The sequence below is a fragment of the Oryx dammah genome, unplaced genomic scaffold (genome assembly GCF_014754425.2).
Source record: "Oryx dammah isolate SB20612 unplaced genomic scaffold, SCBI_Odam_1.1 HiC_scaffold_24, whole genome shotgun sequence".
In the NCBI taxonomy this organism is placed as follows: Eukaryota; Metazoa; Chordata; class Mammalia; order Artiodactyla; family Bovidae; genus Oryx; species Oryx dammah.
Genome location: NW_024070208.1, coordinates 35,638,568 through 35,664,801, shown reverse-complemented (window position 1 = coordinate 35,664,801; position 26,234 = coordinate 35,638,568). Strand labels below are relative to the sequence as shown.

General features: G+C 42.3%; 1 protein-coding gene across 2 annotated transcripts in view; it reads right to left on the bottom strand.

The window, feature by feature from the left end:
- XPO4 (exportin 4) overlaps positions 1 to 26,234 on the bottom strand; it is an 86,733-nt gene that overhangs the window by 9,738 nt on the left and 50,761 nt on the right. For both annotated transcript variants that reach the window (XM_040266803.1, XM_040266804.1), the window contains 9 exons: positions 24,432 to 24,589; positions 24,061 to 24,235; positions 9,189 to 9,365; positions 8,513 to 8,655; positions 7,871 to 8,016; positions 6,944 to 7,121; positions 3,536 to 3,695; positions 2,873 to 3,042; positions 1,697 to 1,871 (listed from right to left, as the gene is read on the bottom strand). In XM_040266803.1, the coding sequence (XP_040122737.1) occupies positions 1,697 to 1,871; positions 2,873 to 3,042; positions 3,536 to 3,695; positions 6,944 to 7,121; positions 7,871 to 8,016; positions 8,513 to 8,655; positions 9,189 to 9,365; positions 24,061 to 24,235; positions 24,432 to 24,589 (1,482 nt within the window). The remainder of the gene's footprint in view (positions 1 to 1,696; positions 1,872 to 2,872; positions 3,043 to 3,535; positions 3,696 to 6,943; positions 7,122 to 7,870; positions 8,017 to 8,512; positions 8,656 to 9,188; positions 9,366 to 24,060; positions 24,236 to 24,431; positions 24,590 to 26,234) is intronic.

Genomic DNA, 26,234 nt, shown 5'->3' with positions numbered 1-26,234 from the left:
TACACACAGTGGAATATTAGTTGGCCATAAGAACAAGGAAATCATGCCATTCATTCATGGAAGGAGGAAGACGGTCAAAGGCACAAACTTCCCGTTACAGGATGAGGAAGCACTGGGGGTGTAACATACATGACGTGACTACAGTTAACCACTGCTGTAGGAGATGTGGGAAGGTTAACAGAGGCAATCTCAGGAGTTGTCATCACAAGAAAATAAACGTTCTTTAATTGCTTCTTCTTTTTCAGTACCCATGAGATGATGGATGCTAACTAAACTCACTGCAGCAATGCACTTCACAACATATGTAAGTTAAACCACTATGCCACAAACCTTAAAGTTATACAGTGATCTATGTCAATCATCCCAGTAAAACTGAAATAAAGAAGTTACTGTTTATGAAAAAGCATGTAAGTGCATGCAATCATCTTACTTCCTTCAGTAATTTGAGAAGAAAAAGAAAAAAACATGACTTCCTCAATGCCATTCACAGAATTCTGTTACTATGCTCATCTCTTTTCCATCATGGAGAAAAAATAAAAGATCCTTTATAAAGGTCCAGAGTGTAGCTATTTTAGACTTCATAGGACACACTATCTCTGGCCCAACTACTCAATTATGATTTCACTGTAGTGTAGAAGTAGCCAAGGAAAAGATGTAACTGATTAAGCATGACTGTATTTCAATAAAACTTTATTTATAAAATCAGACAGCAGCCAGATTTGGCCTGCAGGCTGCAGTTGCCACCATTAGAAATTAGGGTTAGGGTTAGCACCTCTGTCCTATGGGTGAAGACCAATAAGCTCTGAGTCTGTCTCTTTCCTTCCCAACTCCTCTTGGCACAGACCATAACTCCAGATACTGAGGCCCACCATGGGTACAAGTAAATATAAGTAACCATGAAGAAGATATATTAATATTATTTAAAGCTGCACATACGATAATAAATTTAAATAGAAACGGGACTGGGCTGGTTTTCGATCCAGTTCTAAAGTCAGACCATTGCCTATTTCTGTTCTTATGCCCTTTCTCAAGCACTGAGAGCATCCAATCACAGAGATGACAGACTGCTAATTCTCAGTGCCAGTTGAAAGCTTCTTATATAAGACAATGTGTCCAGGGTGGCTGCTATTGGTTGAATTGCATTCGTGCTGTGCTCAGTCATGTGTCCAACTCTTCGCAGCCTCATAAACTGTAGCCCACCAGGTTCCTCTGTTCATGGAATGTCCAGGCAAGAATACTGGAGTGGGTTGCCATTTCCTCCTCCAGGGCATTGTTCCAACCCAGGGATCAAACATAGGTCTCCTACATCAGCAGCTGGATTCTTTACCACTGCACCACCTGGGAAGCCCATGGGTTGAATTACATCCCCTCAAATGGAAATGCGGATGTCTGAACCCCTAGCACCTCAGAACACGACCTTATTTGGAAACAGGGCTATTTCATAACCCCCACAGGTGACATGGCTTCCCTAGGGACACTGAGACACCAGGGCTTCCCTGGTAGCGCAGCTGGTAAAGAATCCACCCGCAATGCGGGAGACCTGGGTTTGATCCCTGGGTTGGGAAGATCCCCTGGAGAAGGGAATGGCTACCCATTCCATGGGGTTGCACAGACTCAGACATAACTGAGCGACTTTTACTTTCACTTATGGGCGACACAGAGATGGCATGCAGATAAGGAGGGTGGGGGGCGTTACCTCTGTCCAGTACTGCTGCTTGGTTTCTGTGTCCATGTGTGCAAACCCTCCCAAGACAAGCGCCTTCATCAGCGTCCTCTGCACAGGGCTGGACAAGAAATTCAGAGGTGGGCTTCGGCTTGCAAACTGCTTGGCTAAGTTCCACCAGTTTTCACACTGAATGACTAAGTTTGCCCTGCAGGGAGAAACGACAAGCATAAGATGCATTACTTACTTACCCTGCATGGACACTCAGTAACAAAAGTGGGAAACAACTGGATTTAACTACTTTTTAAAGTCCAGCATGATAAACTTGGTACAGACTTGGAAGTCTTGTATTCAAACCCAATTAGCCATTTGTCAAGGTAAAATTTATTTAATCTCTCTTAATTACCAGTTTCCTCATCTGTAAAACAAAAATAACGGGAATAACAGCTCTGAACCTCAGGACTGAGACTAATAAGACGTGCAGATGCCACACGTGCAATGTCAGGAGCAGCACCTGGTAAACCGTGAGAACTCAACATACAGCAGCCAACGACAGGAGTAATCACAACCACGGACCCACGGAGTAAGAAAACTGAAAACATTCACAGAATTTGTTGTAGAACACACTAAAAATTTTGTTTTGTGAAATTAAAATAATTGTTAAATCACCAGTTTTTCTCATCTTTAAAATGGGGTAATACTAATGGGATACCTGAAAAATTCAAATTAGACCACTCTACTCCTAATGTGGGACAGACCTCTCTGCATTTGTTCCAATGGTTTGATACATTTTCTAAAGCAGCGGTGCCCAACCATTTGGCACCAGGGACCAGTTTTGTGGAAGACCATTTTCCCATGGACAGGGGCAGGGTGTAGGGGTGGTTTGGGGATGATTCAAGCGCATCTCACTTGTGCTCCTGCCCCCTCACCTGACAGGGGGCGGAGCTCAGGCAGCGGTGCCAACAATGGGGAGCGGCTGTAAATACAGGTGAAGCCCGCTCACCTTCTGTTGGGTGGTCAGGTTCCCAACAGGACATGGACAGTACCCATTCATGGCCCAAGGGCTGGGACCCCCATTTTAAACACTGCTCCCAAACTGCAGGGTCTCCCTGGACCTCAGGACCGGGCGACTGTCCGTCAGTGGGAAAACCTCTCCTGACCTGACAGGCGGAGCTCAGGCAGCAGTGCCTGAGCTCAGCGTCTGCTCACCTCTCCCTTCTCTCCACCAGCGTGACAAGCAGCTGAACTGTGTCGTCTGCGAGGCCCTGCTCGCTGCTGCACACCGAGAGGTTGCTCAGGACCTTCTGTAAGAGGTAGCCAACGATCCACTGAGAGCCCTCTGTGTCTGCTCCAAATGCTGTGCTGAACGGCACGCTTATCTTCAGAGAGAAAACAAATATTTTAAGGTGAGAAATATCTGCTGAAAAGAAAGGAAGAAAAACCCACAGAGAAATCAAACTGAAATGAGCACTAAACCTGAAGTGCCTCGCACCAATCTTCTATAGGTATTCATTTCCTGAAGTCCAGAAAGGACACCCTTAACCCAGAGATAGTCCCCACGGTGGCTTTTCTGTTAGCTTTAACTATTCTCGTACCCGGAACATAGGCACGTACTTACATTAAATGCAGAGAACGTAAATTAATCCATTCCTAAATAATACTCTGAACCTCACAGAACTTAAAGTATGCAGAATCACACGATGCACTCCAGGAAAAGTTAATTAAAATTAAACAGCACGCTGTCCACACAGTGTGGAAGATGCTTGGCTATTACTCACATGCTGATAAGAAAATCACCAAGAAAACTGTTTTCATTTCTCTAAACCCCATCCTCATAAATGCAAACCCAGTCAAGCAGTGCCACATTCTGACCTGATCGTACAGCTTCTCATCCACCAGGAGGTAAGTCTTTGCCCAGCGCTTTAGAAACCAGACAATGTCTTTGCCCATCTGAGGGCTTAGCAGGTGTGTGAGGTCAGCCCTTATTGCCCGAGACTCAACTTCTGAAACTCTGAGGATGGCAGACAACAGCCTGTGGGCACAAAAAGGAGGTCATGTGCTTCTTTCTTTCTTTACTGCCTGTCTAACCATATTTTTTTCCCTAAAAGCCCTTTTCTGTTTCTCAACTCTCTGAAACTGTCTTCAAGAGGGTTGGAGACACATGTGTGTCTCTGTCTTATTGCTGACCTTTCAGGAAGCAGAAAGAAAGGAAACAGAGAGTCACGCTAGAGACACCTTCTGCTGGGACAGAGCACACGTAAATCTACCATGTACAGATTCAAGATGGAGAAGTGCATGAAGTTAACCGCGCAGAGTAAATGCAACTTAAAATTCCCACTTCTGGCACTGCTCTATTTTCACACGCTGGCTATTTTACGGAGTACACAGGCACAGCTAAGTGACCCATCTGAATACTGAATCTTGTCTCTAAATCTGACAGTCTTACTTTCTAACAAACTTGATTAGTAACGACATTTTTCAATAAAGATGTTGCACGTATGATCCTTTCTGAACACTATAGGGTTCATGCCCTGTGTAGTATTAACATAGCAGGATATGTAGGTAAGTAAATAAAAAAGTCTTTGTTCTGCGTTTGGGAGGGGACACAAGCGATGTCCATTTAACTTGACTTTGGCTAAAAAGCAAAGCAGCGAAGGACTGAAGGGGAGGAACCCATCCTGACACCACTTTAGCAGCTTCAGTGCAGAGGCAAGACCACTCCTCTCGGGACAGAACCCCCTCGCTACATGGAAGCTCATGGACAGTTTCAGCTCCTGACCCAACCGGCTACTGAGAAGCACCTCCTGCCGTGGCCGCTCCCTGTTGCCTGGCTCCTTCCAGGCCTACGACACCACCCCACCCCCCACACCACTTGGGTTCTAAGGTCCTGCCCTCAGAACCTCTTACATCTCACTATATACATATATATATACAATGCTATGCCAATAGTGCTAAAAGTTAGAGAGTATATGAACAAAAATAACCCAACAATTTCACAACCCATTTTAAATTGGCATATCAAATTTTTTCCATCAATTATTTAAATGATATAATTTGCAGCTTCACAGAATCTGAACTAAGTAATTACAGTGGCCACTTGAATGTATGCATTGGAATTTAATAATCATAGAATTCTGACACCACCATCATTCATTTGAAAAATAAATTGTTCTTTTAACAGTTGGAAACTTTATACTCTTTTTCTCCTTAAATTTTTATTTCTATTTCATTTCCCATAAAATATTATCCCAATACAATAAATGTTTATACTCAACTTTATTGATCATACCATATACTTCTCTGACACAAGTATATAAAGATATTAAAATATAATTCTTAAAAATTTCCCATAAGACTGTCCTAAAGATGTCCTCTTAAGTTATCATTACAATACTTATTAGTACACAACTAAGCAAAATGTAATGCCAATTTAAATAAATTAAACACATTTATTAAAAAAACTGTACAATATAGCCAAAATCTCCCTACTATGTTATATAAACTTTAAAAATTGTGAATCACTATATTATACAGCTGTAATTCCTATAATATTGGAGGCCAATTATACTGCAATTTAAAAAACTAACATACACAAAGATGTATGTATCTGAATAAGATAAATATGGGTTTTCTTTTTCTAAATTAGCTCATATTATGTTTAATTTGATTCCTGCTTTTCATTTCAATGGATATAAGCACTGAGAACACATATTCAAGTAAGTAAATGGAAGGTATTTCTAAAACAGCAGGGCACCCGGTACCTCTGAGGTAAAGCCCACAATCGTGGCATCAGGTGACGTCACGTGACACAACAGCAGCCATGAGGGCTGCCCGTGGCCCTGTCTGCTTCCCGCAGCTCCTACGCTGGCCAAAAATTCCCCTGCTTCCTGCTTCTCCCTCTTGCCCATGAGGAGCTGGAAGATGGGAACCTCTGTCTGCTTTGGTCTAGACCAGTGTCTGGTGCATAGTAAGGATTCAATAATTGTCAGATGATCAATTCTTCAAGAAATGTGAACTACTTTTTTAGTAAACAAGGCCTGATTCTCTCCTACCACTCAATTTCACATTAATTCTTTGGACTGAAAAACAATAGTAATTCTTTGTTGTTCCACCCCCACCTCAACCCTCCATAGGCTGTGCTCTCAGATACCAAAATGTTTTGCTCCCACACTGATATCCAAGAGTGGTAAGAATCGAAAAAGCACTGAAAATACAAGGACAGCATTCCTGAGGGTGTTGCCCAGACAGAGACAAAGGCATGGAAAATAACAGGACGGCACCATGGAATTAACACTCCCCATGAACCAAACCAATTCAAACCAGTTGCTCACTTAAGGCCTACAGCAACTCCAAAGGGAAAAAGAAGACTCTTCCAGTAAAGCATGGGTATTTTATTTCCAATGAGAGAATGCAACAATAAAGGAAATAAATTCCCAAACATTTCCCTGACGTCTGCTTATCAGTTTAATGTTTTAAAAATCGTATTTTTCATTGCACAGATTTAAGTGGTATCTATGTATTTTGCATTAAAACAAAAAGAATTAGGGGGCAGTATCTTGAGTTACTGATTTTGCAACTGACAGAAGCAATATTATTTCATTATTCCCTCTTCCTGCCACCTAAATTTGAAGATGCTAAAACTTAAACTGCTGTTTTCAAATCTGCTTTCAGGAGAATATTTAGTTGAGGTTCATCCCACCTTAACCTCACCATCAAGAATTACAGAAAGATCTGCCACTGCTCTTAGAAAGATCACAGTGAATTTTCTCTCTGGAGGCTGCTGCCATCTTGTAACAGGGCTCCCAAGGGTCAGATACTCAGGACAAACACTTCTGCTTTGGAAGAGGCAGGAACGCCCCTGAAAAGACGTTCCAGCTTCCTGAACAGCAAGGATGCACTCACGTCCACTTGGTTTCCAAGAACTCCCCAGCCCTGGTGCTTTCACTCGGGTGCCTGAGCCCGCATTAGCATTGCTTTCCGGTGGGCAAGGGACATGTGTGTGAGAATCAGCCCAGACGACCCCCAGAGCCTCGCTGCGCCCAGAGTAACCTCTCGCGGTTTTCCTCAGCCCTGGACATGCTGTCTGTCCCCAGCAGAGTGGCGCTGCTGAAATGCATGGAGTACCTGCATCCTTCCTTGTTTCAAGGCTTCTCCAAGTTTTATCTTCTTTCATCTGTCAGCTTTACAACCACCTGTCTGTCACTCGAATCATCTACCCATCAACTCAGAATTTATAAAACAGAATAAATTACAAGAGCACAGCTATAGAGGTCATATTACCTAATCACAGAATCTGTTCTGTTGTACCCTGGGATGGAAGAAGCCTTTTCTCCTGGAGATCCCAAAATTTGAAGTGTTGTATTAATGTCAACTTCAGATGAATGCTTAATGGAATATTCCATTATTTCTGGAGGTATTAGCGGAGTCTCTCCCTGAGTATCATCAGCTAAGAGGTAGCCTTCAGTTTAAAAAAAATTAAAAATGAACACTTAACAATCTACATTTATCAAATTGCACTACAAATGCGTTCACTTTTGATTTATATACATCATATAAATTGATGTAAAAGTAAATTAATAAACGTTAATGTTAATTTTAAGCTTGATGAGAAGAAACTTTCTATTTCTAAGATAATTAATCCTCAAAAATACAGGAAAGGACAAATGTTTTATTCACCAATTTTATAATTCATATATTGACATGTAGGCTTTTTACTTTATGATCTTTAAATAATTTCTGGTAATATATTCTACAAAATTAACATGAATTCTATTACCTCAATAAAAAGTCAATATTTGGGAATGCCTTTCCAAACAGTAAGGTCTTTTCCCTTTTGATTACTTAAAATACAGAAACACTGACAACATAGTCACAGAAGACCCTAAAGAAAAGTCAGACTGCCAGGACCAGCACTCTGGCTCCAAACATTAGCATGGCCAGGGCCAGTCTCCAGGTCTCAGCTTCTTCACAGGTAAGACGGGGTGATAATTAACAGCCATAGTATTAATAACAGCAACAAGGAAAACAGTGAGACCTAGCGACAGCACTAAAGAGGGGCCGCATTGAGCTCCACACAGAACATGTGGTTCGGGACAGGTAAGGAAAGTGCCCCTGCTCTGGGATGCTTGGCAGCTGTGTCCAGGTCTCAAATTCAACCCTACGTGAGAACTGCTGCTATTAACACAGGCCGAGAAACAAGCAACTGACCTGTAACTAGAATAAGCCAGTGGATGTCCTCGTACAGGTCGTCCAGCGTCTTGCTGTCGGCGGAGGCTGAGGTGGGCGAGGCGAGGAGCTGCTGCTGCTGCCGCTGGAGCTGCCCGTGGAGCCGCGTGACTCTCTCCTCTAACAGACTACAAGAGGGAAGACACCAACGCCTTCATGAGGCTCGGAGAACAAAGACCAGAGCAACTTATCACTCCATTTACTGACAGCGTAGATTCAGATGTTAGAACAGAGCACATATACAGAAATATTTATTATATACACAATGTTCTCATGGCGCTATAAGAATTGTGATTTATTGTTTACGACATAATATTAAAACATCACTTTACAAACAATCAAGGTTTACAACAGGCATTTGAAAACCAGTTATTCCAAGTGTTTATTGATATGGGTCCAACATTTCTCATACCACGTTTTCCATAATCTGTCTGCCATCTATGCTGTGGTGCCTGGGCTCCAAATGTACAAGCCAAGGAACGCCACCACGAGTGCGTTTCTGTCCACTTGCTCCGTGTGCTGCGCCCGGGGTGGGGGTGTTTACAGTCTTTGGACACTTAAAGCTCTCCGGGGCATGGGACTACAGGGTGTTTGCTCCATGGGGTGTCTTTGGACCGCGTGTACCTTGTCAGCAGAGGGATACAGTGCTCTGCAGCAATGCGTCCCAGCATTCCTACACTGGCTAGCTGATCAGAAAACTGGTCTCGGTCGTCCTCCTGGAGTTCGCTGATCTCTTCTTCCTCGCGAGAGGCCACTCCGTTGGCAGTCTGTTATTGACGAAAGAAATAAAGACTGAGCTGATCTTAGGACCCAGCCTGTTCCTGTGCTGAGGAACAGAACCTCAGGACCTTCAAGAAGGAGCACCTTCAAGTGCAGCTGCTGGGGATGCCTGCCTGCCCGCCCAGTTACTAAAGGGGGGAAATTCAAAGAGAAAGAAGTGGGGGGCCTGACCACTCCCACCAATCACAGGTAAACATGGCCAGTGCATACCTACACCCCACCCCCCACACAGAGCGGAGTTCCTGTCATCTCTGAGGAGCTCTGACATCATTAAGAGCCACCACCCCTTGGGTGTCACTGGACAACCAGCAAGACACAGCAGGTGACTGAGAACTACAGAGAAGTGGAGAACCAGAAGCCACAGCCCATGGAACATGAACCTGCTCTTTACCTGGCACTCTCAGCAAGTCCTTGGAAAGAGCTCACCCTAAATTTCTAGTATCATGTGTGATGGGACAAACAGACCAACGAGAGCCCACGAGGAAACAGGTTTTTGATTACAATCTGGCTTAAAACTAACCAGATTCCTTGTGCCATCGGGCGCAGCAAGGTGGCACTGAATGTAGGAATTGAACACTTGGACTGCGTGCTGGGTGAAAAAGCCTTTATGGAAGTGCTTGTCGTCTTGTACCAGCGTCAGCCAGGATTCCAGCAGCCTGTCGTATGCCTCCATGTATACCATGTCGTCTTTGTCCAGCTAGGAGGAAGAGGCATTCATAAGACAGACACCAGTGAGATAGAGTCACCACAGACAAGTCCATGGGTTGGCCTTCAACAAAGTTCCCAATCAGCAATCAATGATCGAGCTAACTGATCTCATCTTCAAATTAACTGATCAGTTCAAACACTGCAGTAAATATCTATAGGCTTTTTATTAGATTTTCTAAAAGCTTTCTAACTTAATCTAAATTCTTAGGCAAATAGGAATTAATGTTCATTTCTGTAAAAGACTAAGTTCAGCACTTTGTAGATCACGTATTTTTCAGGCAAAGATAACTGACATTTTTCTATGTCAAGAAGAGAACTGTTCAGGCTTGTACATACTCCATGATATTGTATTAGGAACTGGAAAGGCAAGGATGGGCCTCAGAATAGCCAGAGGAGGGCCCTGAGGAGACTGAAGCACGAATGAGAACGTGTAGGGAGGCCAGCAGACAGCAAGCAGACAGACCTGGGGGTCGGGGGTGTGTGTCAGACTTGGATAGCATGTCCCCAGCGTGGACAGGCTGCGTCCTAAGATCACTTCAGAGCAGAGGGTTTCTCAGTGAGGAAGAGTCCACACTGAGCGACTCCGGGCAGCTCTGCGAGCACAGCGTCTGACACTTCACTCTTCTTAGGTGCCAGTGAGAAACCACCCTGAATTTTGCCATTAATTAGTAGGACTGTATACAATTCAGTCTTTGCACTGATTTGTTCATCCACAAATTCACCAGATCACCAATCAGTGAAATCCAGAATACTTATGTGTTAAGCACTATGTTCAAAAACATAAAGAACAGAGCATTCAGAGACTTTCACATTGAGTCCAATGAAAAAAAGGGAGGACAGAACAAACACTCTAAAGACACACTAAAGGTCATAAGAGATAAATGCACATCCCGGGGTTGGTATTTGCTGTGATAATGGTGTCTCTCAGGTTTGGTCTACAGCTTGTCTTCTAGCCTCAAGCTACAAGAGCTCTGGAACCTCTATCAGAGGACGACAACCTCAGGCTGTTATCCCGGCAATCTGCCAATGACTCAAAGAAGGAAGTAACGGAAGATCTCTTTCAAGAATTCCAAATTAAGCCAGACGTCAAATACCACCTCCAGACGGGAGTAGGTAAGCACCTGAGGAACTGTGCCCAGCAATAGTGCTTTATGTCTTTAGCTTTTATTAACCTAGGGAATACAGAGAAAAATGGTCATTTTCTGGATCAAATGAAGCTTTACTTTTTTTGAAAAAATATTTAAAAGTAATCTGAAAACTTCACAAAAGAATAAAGTGAAAATTTAAAAAAAAATCATTAGATACTTTATAAAGAATTTAAAGATAGCAAACTCGGAGCTTCCCTGGTGGTCTAGTTGTTAAGAATCCACCTGCCAATGCAGGGGACAGAGCTCATTCCCTGGTCTGGCAAGATCCCACATGCCTCAGAGCAACTAAGCCCAGAAGCCCGCGCAACTGGAGCCCCTGCTCTGCAACGAGAGGCCGAAGCACCTCAACGAGAGAAAGCTGACGAGCAGCAATGAAGACCCAGGGCAACCAAAAATAAATCAATAAAGAAAATTAAACAAATAATTTTTTAAAATAGCAAACCCAAATTGTATTCCTATTTGTCTGGTCGTGAAGGTGTTTTTACTGAAAACAAGCAACATTATTTGAGTGCAACTAACTAGGGCATACTCGTGTTGTAAACAGTCAATTCTTCTTAGTATCTGTGGTATTTACATCCTGTAAAGTTGACCGAACACTGAATCAGCAAACACTCTGGTCACCGCATTTACACTGTGCAAAGGTGGACAAACGGATACATCACCTTGTTTCACGTGTGTTTCTGTGCAGACACCTTATTTCACATACAGTGTTGATTCATGGCCAGCAGCCTGTTCAACAAAGGTCACCTAACACACACATCTTCTCCCTAAAGCATGCACCAGCCTCACTGCACTTGGGCACAATACCTGGAAGCTATCTGAAACAGCAAGATCATCGAATTTTAAGTACTTCAGTATTTTTTGACAAAAATTTGGGGAACCCCGTTTCACACAAAAATGCAGCACTGGAGATGGTGAGAAGGACATCTGTTTGTAGTGAGAACAAGCATGCTGGGTGGATCATGGTTTTTGTAACTCTCTTGCACACACATGTCCATGAATGACCAAGAAAAGTCACACTAGTGCTGATTTTGGGGGTCACAAAGAGTTCTCAGCAAGAATGAATCTGCAAATATGGAATCCACATTCAACGAGGACCAACTGCCCTTGTAAAGTCTAACTCCAGGAGGTCCCAGCGTCCTACTCATGCTGGTTCTTCCTGTTCACACACCATCAGAAGCTGTTTTTTCAAACCTTGACAGCTCGTAATTTTGTTGAAGGACAGCCATGTTCTTGGTTCCATAAAGGCAGTAATATACATTTGCTTAATTCCTAAATACCAATAAAAATGATCAATTCAGCCAATTTTTCCATTACATCAGTTATTTCCTTTCACACTGCTTCCACCATCAATGCAATTATAAACCCTATTAAATAAATTCTTTTGCACAAACATCAAAAAAGATTAAAGACTACTGTCAGTAATCTTTAGGAAACTTTAAACTCACAAAATATTGGGTGAAGCTTTTCCATGGAATAACTGACTGGATGGGAATGCCGTATTTTCTTTTTGTTCTTGGAAACAGACTGTTGGCTCATAAATTGTTGAGGTCGGGAAAACTGATCGCCTAAAACTGTCTCAGATTTCACTTACACATCAGTTTTACCAACATTATTAGAGCTCAGAGAGCTGCTGTCTCTTCATTCATCTTCTGCTTAGCACTGTGAAACATCTTATTCTGAAAATTTCTCTCTTTGATACTCTGGGCAGAAAGTGAAAATTTATGAATTTCAAATAGCATCCAATGAAATGTTAACAACAACGACATAAAAAATATGGCATCTCAAGACCGCTTGAAAGATTGTACCATATTTTAGAAAATGCAATCAGGAAACTGAAGTCATAAAGAGTAATTATTTATTCTATTCGTGATGATTCATTTCACTATTCCACCAACCTTGTAGGTGATTCTATCATTCTTCCATTTTCTTATTCTTTTAGTCTCTTTTTTATTATAGATGGGAATTGATGAGTAACGGTGAACTACTTCCTAAGATTAAGAAATAGCAAAACACTTCAAAATATAAGAGAAATCAGATCACTAAAATTTCACAATGCATTTTAGGCTTATACTAAGATAATTACAAATGTTCTTTTTGTTCTAAGGTCTCTAATAAAGAATAAAAATAATTAAAAACTGATGGTTAAACAGAACTGTTCAAAAAGAAATCCAAAAGCTAGATTCTGGTGGAACAGTGAGGGTTAAAGAGTCAAATAAAACCTATTCAGACATCATCTGCTGCCATGGGATTGAGAATCCATGTCATTCACGACATGAAGCTTTGCAGGAGATCATTTTCCATCTTTATTTTTACCGAATATTCGGGAGCATTCCTCTGAGGAGCAGGTGTGCTTCCTCTTTTTCCCCCAAGAGCCTTCTAAGGACCTGCTATCTCCAGCCCCTTCTAAAGTCAGGCTTGCAGGTACAGATACTACAGCCTGATTGTTCAGACTGCTCCTTTTCTCTAGGCTTGACTTTCTGCTTTCCTCTTTCATCTAATTGCCTTCTGCAAGTTCTAAAAGATTATCTCACTCTAAACATTCTTTTTAAAAGCCATCAGAAATTTTGTATGAAACAAAGATCATTATGAAAAAATACAAGAACCTCTGTTATAGTTTTAATGACTAAGTTCTTTCTCTCTAGGACACATCCACTGTTACAGGCTGCCTAATTCATGAAAGCACAGCTGTGAAGAAAAACCTTACAGAGAACAAGACACCATTTGAGGGGTTACCTGAAAATGGAGCTGATTAAAGAATGTCTGTCCAACAGGGGAGTCACTTGTGATTTGTGCATGAGAGTGTTTGCTGCAGCATTACTGAACAGTAAAACAGTACAAACTAATTCACTGAATCATTCCTCTAAGGTTTTGCATTAAAAACGATTTCTAACTCCAATTAATGACATGAGATGATGATTATATAAAGGTATTATACAGGTCTGGATGTGAATCAACAGATGCCAATAAAGTGATAAATGTTGGAATGTTGGAGAATTTTAATTTTATGTACTATCTGAATTACTTTTACCAATGACCATATACCATTTTCACATTAAAACTGTATTCTGAAATAACAGTAAGAACAAAATTATAAGAAATAGGCATGTTTCATTCTAATAAATGTATTATTAGGAAAAAAAAAAAGTGTCTTCATATTTGGATCAAGGCAAAAAGGAAACCTGAATACTCCCATAACTAACCATTCAGATTTTTTAAAATTCTTCCCCCAAAGAAAATACCAGCTTAGTAAACTTACAGGTGAGATCTACTAAACTAGCAAAAAACAAACAAAAAAAACAACCAATCTTACAGAGACTGATCCAGAGAAAAGGAAACAAGAATGAGAAAGACATAACTGAGGAAGTAATGTTACCTTGACACCAAACAAACCCAGCCATTCACAAAAGGCCATGACACATGGTTGAGCTGGGTTCAACTCAGAAATGCAAGGGCAACTTTAACAAAAGAAAAATCTAACTGATCACACTAACAGATCAAGTAGAAACACAATTAATGATATTCAATACTCAACCATGTTTTAAAAATCTATTAGTGGGACTTCTCTGGTAGTTCAGTGGTTAAGAATCCATCTTCCAATGCCGAGGATACAGATTCCACCCCTGGTCAAGGAACTAAGATCTCACCTGCCTCAGGGCAGCTATGCCCGCACGCTACAACTAGAGAGGCCCCCATGCAAGTAGAGAAAGTCCACATATCACAATGAAGACCCCAGGAATCAAAATTTAAAAACAAACAAAAAGCCTATTACTCATTCTGATAAAGGAGAGCTCAAAAATGGTTAGCAAACATCACTCCTAATGATGACCCAGAAAAGATGTCTTCTACTACCATTTGATTCAACACTGCACCATAAGAAATGAACCATACACTAAGCGTCAGAAATACAAATGGTGAAGACTGAAAAAAGCAAGACTGTCATTATTCAGATGACACGACTGTCCAGAGGAAAATCATTAGAATCAATAAGAATTCCTAAAGGTCAGTAAATATCAGATCAACATACAAACGGCAACTTCAATTCTCCATGCCAGCAGCAATCTCAAAAATGATACTTACAGAAGATACTATTTACAACAGCAACAAGAATGAAAGGCACTAAAGGAAAACTTATTCCTTATTGAAAGGTAATAAATTATACCTTAATTAATATAGAGAAATACCACATTTATGGGCAGAATTAATACAGTAGAGACGTCCACTTTTCACTAAAGAATCACTATAATTCCAAGCACAATCCAACTTGAAAAACTGACACATAAAAAAGCTAACACAGTCAAGATTCCTCCTGAAAATCCACGGTGCAGTGGGAACTGACATCACCTTAAAACAAAACACAGGTGCAAAAACAGACTAGCTGACCAATGGAAGTGGTTAGAGCTCAAGAAAGTTCAACTAGTATGTGAACAACAGATAGTAACAGTCTTACAAATCATTAGGAAAGGAAGGGCTATTTGATGCATGTTGCTGGTAGCAGAGGAAAACAGCAACAGAACAAAAAGACAATCTAACAAATGGGGAAAAGATATTTGCAAACCATATATTTGATAGGAGGTTAATATCCAAAAAATATAAGAAACTCTTGCAATCCAACAGCAAAAAAAAAAAAAAAAACAGATGAAAGAAACAGCTTAAGAATCTGATTGAGGCTGGGAGATTAAGATGGTGGAAGAGAAGGACTTGAAGCTCATCTCCCCCTATAAATTCATTTAGACTGCATCTATATAACGTGCTCTCACCCTGGGTCCCCCTTCACCACCTGGGGGAGCAGCAAGGAATGCGGCTGGCAGGACAGAGAGATGTGCACACAGGGTTCTGGTCACCACCTGCTGTCTTCAGCCTTAGTGTAGACAGACCTGGGGTGAGCACAGGGCGGGCTGTGTGGAGACAAGCCAAAGAGGCTGGTGTGTGGTCAGAGCCACAATCAGGGGTGTGGGGTGTGGGGTGTGTGCGTGGCCCTGAGCCCGGGGTTCACCTTGGGAGCCCCCCATCAGTGCAGAGCAGCCTCAGAAACTAATGAGCGGGCTCTGCAGCAGGACACAAGAGGGAAACACTGCATTTATGAAACGTCAGGAGGAGAAAGGTAAAAAAAAAAAACCCTTTTAAAATCAAATACAAAAAAATAAAATATTTATGAATAAACCTGACCAAGGAAGTGAAAGACAACAAAGAGGTGTTGACAACTATAAAAAGATGATAAAGACATATACCTGAAAAAGACAAATGTGTTCATAGCAGCAGTATTCACAATAGCCAAGACATGGAAGGAACCTAAATGTCCATCGACAGATGAATGGATAAAGATGTGGTACAGATGTACAATGGAATATTACTCAGCCAGTAATATTCTCAGTTGGGTTGAGGGCTTACCCGTGGGCATTTTGTTATTGTTTATTTTCCATCTGTATTGTATATGCTATAACATAGTCATGGATGCTGGTTCTCAGGACTCGAGAAAGACACATAAAGCGGCCAGGTAAGTGCTGGATCTGCTTTGCGCAGCAGCAGCAGAGCATCTGGCCATGGACCTTCAACACAAATCTAACCCAGAGCCAACTAAGGATGGAGCAGGGGGATCAACAAGACAGTCTCCACCCAGAGAAACATCTGCGGCCTGTCAATACACTTCACAAAGCATGTGCTTTGCAGACATCATTTGTTAAGTCTTAACACAGTTTATCTTGCCAAAATAAACAGACTGGTAACATATCTTAAGAGGAATAGCATCCTCTGAGCCCACGTCTCAGGAGGAAGAAGCAATGTTTCGCATTGTTCCTCAGCACATATGTGATGCATGCTTACCATGTTTAATCTGAAATTCTGACACAGAGAAGTACAAAAAAACTGTCAAAGCCTTGGTTAGAAGCTGTTCACTCTTGGAAGAGCGTTCCACAGTCCCTTGCACAAAGCCCTGATGTGAGACAAACCAGGATCACATCAGACACTCAGCCCCCTCCCTGAAGCAGATCTAAAATAAGCACTGCAAACTTCCCAGAGCCTTCTGTTCCACTTGGAAACCAGCACAAGTGACTCATCAGGCAAAGTGTGAGAAATTTGGCTGATGACAATTGGCAGCTAAATCTTTCAGTCTAATCAGAGAACTGAAACCCGGCCCAGCACTTTCTCCTAATGCTTTGGCCCTGCTCCACTGCCCCTCTGGCCAGCACCCAGCAGCCAAGCCAGAGCACGTGCCCAGAGCTGACGAAGGGACCAAGCTGGACACTGCTCGTGCCTGGGGGCCTTTGGGCCCACTGCCAGCAGAGCTCTAGAGAGGCCCTGGAGCTTAGGGGGGCACTTGACCCCACTCAATTCGTCTGGGAACAGAGGGTGGAGAACGTAATTAAAATAGGATATCAGCACTGACACGTCAACACCCATAATTAACTTGCGAGTGTACAGAGGGGTGAACTTGCAGCTCTCCAGCCTCAGGAAAACAGTCTGCTTTTGTATCTGGTAACTATGTGAACCCATTCATGGATCACAGCCTTGTCACAGCAAAGGAGCTTGCATAACCCAATGGAGCCATGAGCCGTGCCATGCTGAGCCACACAAGATGGATGGGTCACCGTGGGGAGTTCTGACAAGACGTGGTCCACTGCAGGAGGGAATGGCAAACCACTCCAGTATTCTTGCTGTAAGAACGCCATGAACAGTATGAAAAGGCAAAAAGATATGACACCAGAAGGTGAGATCCCCCTGGTCAGAAGGTGTCCAATGTGCTATAAGGGAAGGGCAGAGGGCAATTACTAATAGCTCCAGAAAGAATGAAGAGGCTGTGCCAAAGTGCAAATGGCACTCAGCTGTGGATGTCTGGTAGGGAAAGTTAAGTCCAGTGCTGTAAAGAACAATATCACATAGAAACCTGGAATGTTAGGTTCAGGAATCAAGGTAAACTGGACGTGATCAAGCAGGAGATGGCAAGAGTAAACATCAACATCTTAGAATCAGTGAACTAAAATGGATGGGAATGAGTGAATTTAATTCAGATGACCACTATATCTACTACTGTGGGCAAAAATCCCTTAGAAGAAATGGAGTAGTCCTCAAACAGAAGAGTCTGAAATGCAGTACCTGTGTGCAATCTCAAAAAATGACAGAATGATCTCAGCTTGTTTCCAAGGCAAACCATTCAATATCACAGTAATTCAAGTATGCCCTAAACACTATCCTGTATGATTGTACAGTGGAAGTGACAAATAGATTCAAGGGATTAGATCTGATAGAGTGCCTGAAAAACTATGGACAGAGGTTTGTGACATTGTACAGAAGGCAGTGATCAAGACCATCCCCAAGAAAAAGAAAGGCAAAAAGGCAAAATGGTTGTTTGAGGAGGCCTTATGAATTCCTGAAAGAAGAGAAGTGAAAGGCAAAGAGGATAAACCCCACTGAATGCAGAGTTCCAGAGAACAGCAAGGAGAGAGAAAGCCTTCTTAAGTGAACAAGCAAAGAAATAGAGGAAAACAATAGAATGGGAAAGACTAGAGATCTCAAGAAAATTGGAGATACCAAGGGAACATTTCATGCAAAGATGGGCACAATAAAGGAAAGAAATGGTATGGACCTAACAGAAGCAGAAGATACTAAGAAGATGTGGCAAGAATACACAGAGGAACTGCACAAAAAAGATCTTAATGACCCAGATAACCTCAATGGCGTGATCACTCACCTAGAGCCAGAATCCTGGAGTATTAAGTCATGTGGGCCTTAGGAAGTGTCACTACGAACAAAGCTAGTGGAGGTGATGGAATTCCAGCTGAGCTATTTCAAATCCTAAAAGTTGATGCTGCTAAGAGTGCTGCACTCAATATGCCAGCACATTTGAAAAACTGACCAGTGGCCACAGGACTGGAAAAGGTCAGTTTTCATTCCAATCCCAAAGAAAGGCAATGCCAAAGAATGTTCAAATTCTATACAACTGCATTCATTTCACATGATAGCAAGATTATGTTCAAAATTCTCCAAGCAAGGCTTCAGCAGGACATGAACCAAGAACTTCCACACGTACAAGTTGGATTTAGAAAAGACAGAGGAACCAGAGACAAAATTGCCAACATCCACTGGATCATAGAAAAAGAAAGGGAATTCCAAAAAATATGTACTTTTGCTTCAGTGACTTCACTAAAGCCTTTGACTGTGTGGATCACAACAAACTGTGAAAAATTCTTAAGAGATGGAATATCCGACCACCTGACCTGCCTCCTGAGTAATCTGTATATAGAAGCAAGTTAGAGCTGGACATGGAACAACAGACTGGTTCCAAATCAGGAAAAGAGTTCGTCAAGGCTGTGTACTGTCAGCCTACTTATTTAACTTATATATGCAGGGTACATTGTACAAAATGTCCAGCTGAATGAATCACAAGCTGGAATCAAGATTGCCTGGAGAAATACCAACAACCTCAGATATGCAGATGATACCACCCTGATCGCAGGAAGTGAAGAGAAACTAAAGAGCCTTTTGATGAGGGTGAAAGAGGAGAGTGAAAAAGCTGGCTTAAAACTCAACATTCAAAAAACTAAGATCATGGCCTTTGGTCCCATCACTTCATGGGAAATAGAAGGGGCAAAGATGGAAACAGTGACAGACTTTATTTTCTTGGGCTCTAAAATCACTGTGGACAGTGATTGCAGCCATGAAATTAAAAGACACTTGCTCCTTGAAAGAAAAGCTATGACCAACCTAGACAGCATATTAAAAAGCAGAGACATCACTTTGCCAACAAAGGTCCATCTAGTCAAAGCTATGGTTTATCCAGTACTCATGTACAGATGTGAGAGCTGGACCATAAAGAAGGCTGAGCACCAAAGAATTGATGCTTTCGAATTGTGGTGTTGGAGAAGACTCTTGAGAGTCCCTTGGACCGGAAGGAGATCCAACCAGTCCATCCTAAAGGAAATCAGTCCTGAATATTCACTGGAAGGACTGATGCTGAAGCTCCAGTACTTTGGCCACCTGATGCGAAGAACTGACTCACTGGAAAAGACCCTGACGCTGGGAAAGACTGAGGGTAGGAGGAGAAGGGGACGATAGAGGATGAGACGCCTAGATGGCATCACGGACTCAATGGACATGAGTTTAAGCAAACTCTGGGAGATAGTGAAGGACAGGGAAGGCTGGCACGCTGCCGTCCTTGGGGTCAAAAAGTGTCTGAGACACAACTTAGCAACTGAACAACAAGAACCACTTGGACACATACAAACAGTGGTTAATTTTGTTTATGAAAACACTGCCAAATGAAGTTTGGGGAAGAAAAGTTTCAGTATGTGAATCTGGTCTCCTTTTAACATGCATGTGAATTTCAGATTAAAATCTAGCATTACTGTACAATTCCAGCTATATGACATTTAAAGGCCACACTTTGGAGTCAAGGAAAAGATCCCTGGTTGTCAGGGAAGGGTGGGCTGGGGGCAGTAAGACTCCTCTGTGTGAAACCATAATGGCGGATGCACTCATCACACATATCCACACCCATGACCCATATAACAGAGTGAACCCTGACAAAGATGTGGGCTTGGGGTGCTGGTGACAGTCAGGGTAGGTTCATCAACTGTCACACATGCACCCTCTGGTAGGATGCTGATGGTTGGGGAGGCTGTGTGTTGGGGGCGGGGGGAATTCTGTATTTTCACTCCATTTTGCTATGAATCTAAAACTCTACTACAAAAATAAAGTAAGCATGTGTGCCTAATGTCAGATACTGTAAAAGTATACCAGATAAAACATGGTGCCAATGTGGTTCTAACATTTGACTGCTACGCTGTAGACAACTCCCACAGACCTTTTTCTACAAACGGCAAAAAACCCACATGACAATGCCAAATCATTTTCACAAAACTGGGAAGCTCTCTCTTTGCCTGGGAGCATTGTCTTCATATATAAACGTATGTTACCTGACTCAGTTAAGAAAAGCATTATGATCCACAGACATAACTACAGTAAGTGGCTGTGAGCCATCAGCTCTCACATGGAGCCGCACCGCTCATGAAAAGTCTGCTGAACTCCTGTTTCCTGTAAACAGCCAGGGGCTGCTCTTCTGCTCTCAGGAGGACTCGGCAAGGCGAGCACGCAGAACCATCGCGGTCACAGAGGGTGGAAAGGAGCCAACAGCGCGGCCCGGCACCCTGGCAGCGCTCGTTAGCAAACACGACACAAAATCATTTGGCAGAAGTAACTTGTGCAATATAAACCGTGCTTATGACAACAGGGGGAAACTCCAGGTAGGTGGAAGGGGTAAAAGCCCCAGCGATATACTGTAATATCTGCATGGCTGGCACACAGCTGTTCATCTTATTATTCTTCACAATGTTTATACACACACACACATATAAAGGTTTTACTTGACATGAACAAAATACTTCACAATAAGTTTAAATTTTATATGCATTGCCATAACCCACAAGTCCAGTGATAAGTAATACATGTGTAACACATGTATCAGATAATATATAGTGCAAAATAGCAAGCAAGGACATACAAAAGATTAAAGATGGAAAGAACTGAAACAGTTTGTGCTATGTTCATCTGCTATATCCTCTCTGGTATGCATGCATGCTAAGTCACTTCAGTTGTGTCACTGTGACTGTATTTTTTGTGACTCTACAGACTACAGTCCGCCAGGATCCTCAGTCCATGGGATCTCCACGCAAGAATACTGGAGTGGGTTGCCATTTCTGCCTCCAGGGGATCTTCCCAACCCCAGTGTCTCTTACGTTTCAGGCACTGGTAGCTGGGTTCCTTAGGTTCTTCAGGTTCTTCACTACTAGCGCCACCTGGAAAGCCCCTTTCTGAGTGTAGCATCATATGAAGCAAAAATTGCAACATAGAGAAAAAACACAGAAATGTTACAAATAAAAAGTCATGATCTCTCTATTTTAAAAAGAATTTAGGGACTTCCCTGGTGGTCCAATGGCTAAGACTCCACGCTCCCAACGCAGGGGGCCCGGGTTCAGTCCCTGGTTGGGGAACTAGATCCCTCAAGCTGCAACTAAAACTTCTCATGCTGCAACTAAAGATCCTGTGAGCGGCAACTAAGTCCAGGTGCAGCCAAATAAATATTAAAAAATAATAATAATTTAGAGAAGTCTCTGAATGTCAAATGCAATAGAAATGAATTCATTCTCTTATTTTTCTAGACAGCCCTTACAGCACAGACTTAATCTGACTCAGAGCACCCATGCATATGACAGTATTCCTAGCCTCTGAATAAATAGTCTAAATTATAACTTTTCAGAGAATTTTTAATATTACACTCTTAGATTAACTTTTTCCTTTTGGAAACATATATGACTTTCCTAATTCTTAACGCTAAAGAATGTATTTATCAAACACCGTGCCTGGTGAAATGTAGGCAACAGATATACATTCACAGAACTGGACTGACCCAGGAGCCCTCCTAAGGGCCAGCGTCGCTGGGACTCGCCCACCTGCCCTGAGGTGGCCGGGCCTCCTTACTCAAGTGTGCCCTATGAAACCCTGGCCACTAGATCTAGTTGTTTCCAACGGTAGTCTTGTAAGCAGTACAACCCTTGCCAATTTGGTTGCTATGAGTCATGGAAAGCACTAGACAAATCTTTTCCCTCTGCTTTTTTCGATGGATAACCAACTGTTTCTAACACCATTTTTTAAACATCATAAACAGGTTAAAAGAAATCAATTTGTTAAAAGAAAGGAAGACAGCACAAGAAACACCCACTCTCTGCAAGTGCAGCCAGGCCCTCTGAGTTCCAATACTTCTGTCAAACCTTGGCAGAAACAATGTTTTCCAAGTTGTTAGTTCCCTAGGCAAAATAAATAAATGCTCAAATTCAAAATCTGCAAACCAAAAATGTTAGGTATCTTTGAGCAATTCCTCTATAAGATGGTTAGAAGATTCCTCAACCCACAGACAGACACTAAAAAGCAGCTGTGTTTCTAAACGTGCTTATTCTGTTTAACCCCCAGGGTTTAGAAAAGAAACGAGACAAGGGGGAAGGGGTAGGGGAAGGGGGGACTCAGGATGTGAAGCCCTAGTGACTCAGTATCTGTGATCACTTGAAAAGGGTCTCAGTAAAGCTTCCTTTAACTCTCCCTGTACTTCCATGCCTAGCATCATTTTCCTCGCCCAGAAATTCAGATCTCACATGTGAGGCCTGTAAATGTCTATTCCTCCATGACCTACACTTTCCAACACACAAATGTCTTCCTGGCCTGGTTCCTTCCCCATCAAACCACGGGGCACCCACGGTGCGGACACAGCCACATCTGAGTTCTTCACGCTCTGACACCTACAAAAAGGGACACTATACACTTCCACACATGTTGCCAGACCTCCCAACAAAATAGCCGGACTTCACTCGAAATTCTGTCAAAAGTTCACAAATATTCTTCTTACCCTTAGAATCTTTGAAAAGGATTTACACTTCATAAAAAGAAAAATTAGCTTCAACAATAACTACTTTGCAGGGAAAAAAATCAATTACTTCCCAAGATTAATGGAGTTATTCACAGTAACTGTTACACACACAGCTTTGTTGTCAAAAAGTTTAGTACATGTTTTCTAGATTAAGTATAAAACTTGGAAGATAAGCATTTAAAATCTGTACCAAGAAACATCTCTGAGTAATGGAACTGGTCTTCATTTTAATGTAAATTAAAATTTACTAAGGTATATTATTAAACCATAGCACCAAAAATATTTTCAAGAGCATAGTCTAATCAAAATAAACAGGGTTACAATTATTTGAACCAAATTATATTTATGCAATTTTCAGGTAAGCCCAAGATTTTTAAATTCTCAAGCAACACTTAAAATTATATATAGTCACAACCATACCATAAAGCTCACAGCACCCTTTGAACTTAATCAAACAGCTTAATATTAAAATGGGCTTTCAGCATAACATTTAATATAAACATTTCACTCCATTTCCTATATTCATGTACTAAATTATCTCAACTTAAAATCTTTAGACCAGGGCTAAAGTGGCTCAGTGGTAAAGAATCTGCCTGCCAATGCAAGAGACACGGGTTTGATCTCTGATCAGGGAAAATTCCACATGCCGAAGAGCAACTAAGTCTGTGCACCACAACTCCTGGGCCTGTGGTCTAGAGCCCAGGATCCAAACAAGAGAAGCCATCGCAATGAGAAGCCCAAGCACCACAACCAGAGAGTGGCCCCCACCTGCCACAAGTAAAGAAAAGGCCCATGTAGCCAAAAATAAATAAATAAAATTATAAACAATAAACAAAAGCAATTAAAAATAATCACTTAGACCAATAAGGGAAGCCTGGCATGCTGCACCCCATGGGGTCACAAAGAGCTGGACATGACTGAGCAACTGAACTGAAAGTGATTTTAATCACAAATGTTTTAAAAGCCATGTTTCCAAGCACAGATCGCCAAATAATTTGCACATATAAACAAGAACACATGCCTTTAAAACAATGACTCACTGTGAGCAGTGCTCAGAAGCAGGGCAGCCCTCACTGTGAGATGGACGGAGAGACGGATGCCGTGTGATAAGAGGAGCAACTTACCACTTCCTCCAGTGCAGCGCTGCGCCCAAAAGAGCAGGTGAGGTGCGTGAGGCAGTTGACGAAGGACGAGAACAGCTCTCGGGGGATGGCAGTCAGCACGTTGCGAGGGAACACGGTGATCAGGTTGCTGATGATGCTGGAGATGCCCACAGCCTCAGAGTCTTCTATCTCGATCCTACAACCCAAGGTGTGGGCACCGGCGTTAAGTGGAGCAGGGGGAACTGGTTTCCACCCACTTGTTCCAAAGGCACGTCTCTGTGTGCTCACTCACATATAACTACTTCAGAGGGTTAAGAGGAATCGCTGTTTCTCTTCCCCTCCACCGCAAACCATGCAGGAGAGCCAGGGCCACTCCCGGCTGGGACACCTACCCGTTGATGGTGCCCAACAGGCCCTCGATGAAGTGGGCGAGGTAGTCCACCTGAGCGCCCTCATCAGGGAAGACAGGCCCGTGCAGGGACGCCAACTGCGCAAGGCACTGCAGCGAGTCCTGGGCCATGTCAGAATCCTCTCTGATCTTTCGATGTACCTGTTGGAAAGATGAGCTAATCCATAAAAATAAATTCCTCTTTTACAAGGGTCATGCTTCTATCATGCCAAATGAAGGGAGAGTAAAATTCACTGCAGCTGATTATTTCTAGAAAACTGATTTCAAAGTTAAATTTGAAAATTGTGCCTCAGTGCACTGCTTGTTACAGGCCATGATTTTAAACGTTATCAGTTAATCTTCAATGGAGGACTACCTACATTGTGATAACTGAACTGTCTCCAGCCTATTGTGACAAAGAGAGAAACAGATGCTGACCAGTTAGGCACAATGCTCCTTCTAAAAACAGCAAGGACGACAGTCGTCTGTATTACGCTAACTACGCCTCACCCAGGCTCCTGCTAAAGTTAGCGAAGTTCAGGCAGGAGCGTACAGACAGCACTCTGGTGGATGCAGACAGTCACACTCAGAAAACCAGCGAACCCCTCCATCCCTAGGCGCGCGCTCACTCAAACAACACATAAACAGTCTTCCATTAACTCTGAGACTGCCTACAAGTTGTCCAAATCTCATTTTATGCTATGTCATAGCAATTGATAAATTTAAAAATTTTTAATTTTACTTAGATTCTATTTAAGTTCACTTTGAACCTCATCTAGATTTTGTTTCAGTTCTGCAATACTGATCTGAAACACCTGGTATACAGCATTCCGATGAAGATCATTAATGTTCTCAGACTTAATAACCAAAACAACCCAGGAAAATGGTTCAGAGAACTCACAGGAAACTTCTCATCTTAATCTACCACACGTACTATGGCCATCTTCTACTTTCCACAAGCATTTCACTTTTCCAGCCCCACTTTCCCTACACAAACCTCTCTGCTTTCTGAATGTCACAATGTATACATTTATTCTCCATGGGTTTCAGATTATTTCACTCTGACTCTACAAATCCCCTATAAGTTATGTGAAGGTAGAATGTTTCCCAAATATGCACCGGTGCAGGGCTGGGACAGTGAGCACTTACACACCCCCAGTTCTCAGATGGATTCCCCATCAGTCTTCAATTCCTGAGCTTCTTAAGGTTCTAAGAAACTTAAAATATTAGAAACTCGCTACAAGTCACAAAATTAACTTTTCTACTGACATGTTACCCTCTCTGGTTTAGAAAAGGGGTTGGCAACCCACAGCCCATGGGCCAGACCTGGCTTCCTGCCTGCTTCTGTGTGGCCTGTGAGGTAACAACTGTTTACCTTTGTATGTGGCTGGGAAAAACAAAATTGAAGAACGATACAGTATTTTAGGACATGTGAAAATTACACAGAACTCATGACTTAACAGCTGTCAAGGAGTTTTTGCTGTGTGCTTGTCTTCAGAGGGTGGAGTAGAAGCTGCCTTGGAGAACTCACGACCTGCGAAGCCCAGCAAGCTCACCTGGCCAGGCCCTCCCCGGTCCATAGCAACACAGTGTTTTTCGAAGTATCCTGAGTTTTATATAAAGTCGATTAAAAGTACGATGCACAAGTGCATGTATACATTCTACTTCAAGAACTTCTGAACACAACTATTCTTAAGCACCTTATCTGAAGGCTGTAACTACATTTCTGTCACTGTGTTTTTCAACCTTTTCAACATTTAAATGTAACAGACAACACAGTCTGGGGCCCCAGAGGGCTGCTTCATCA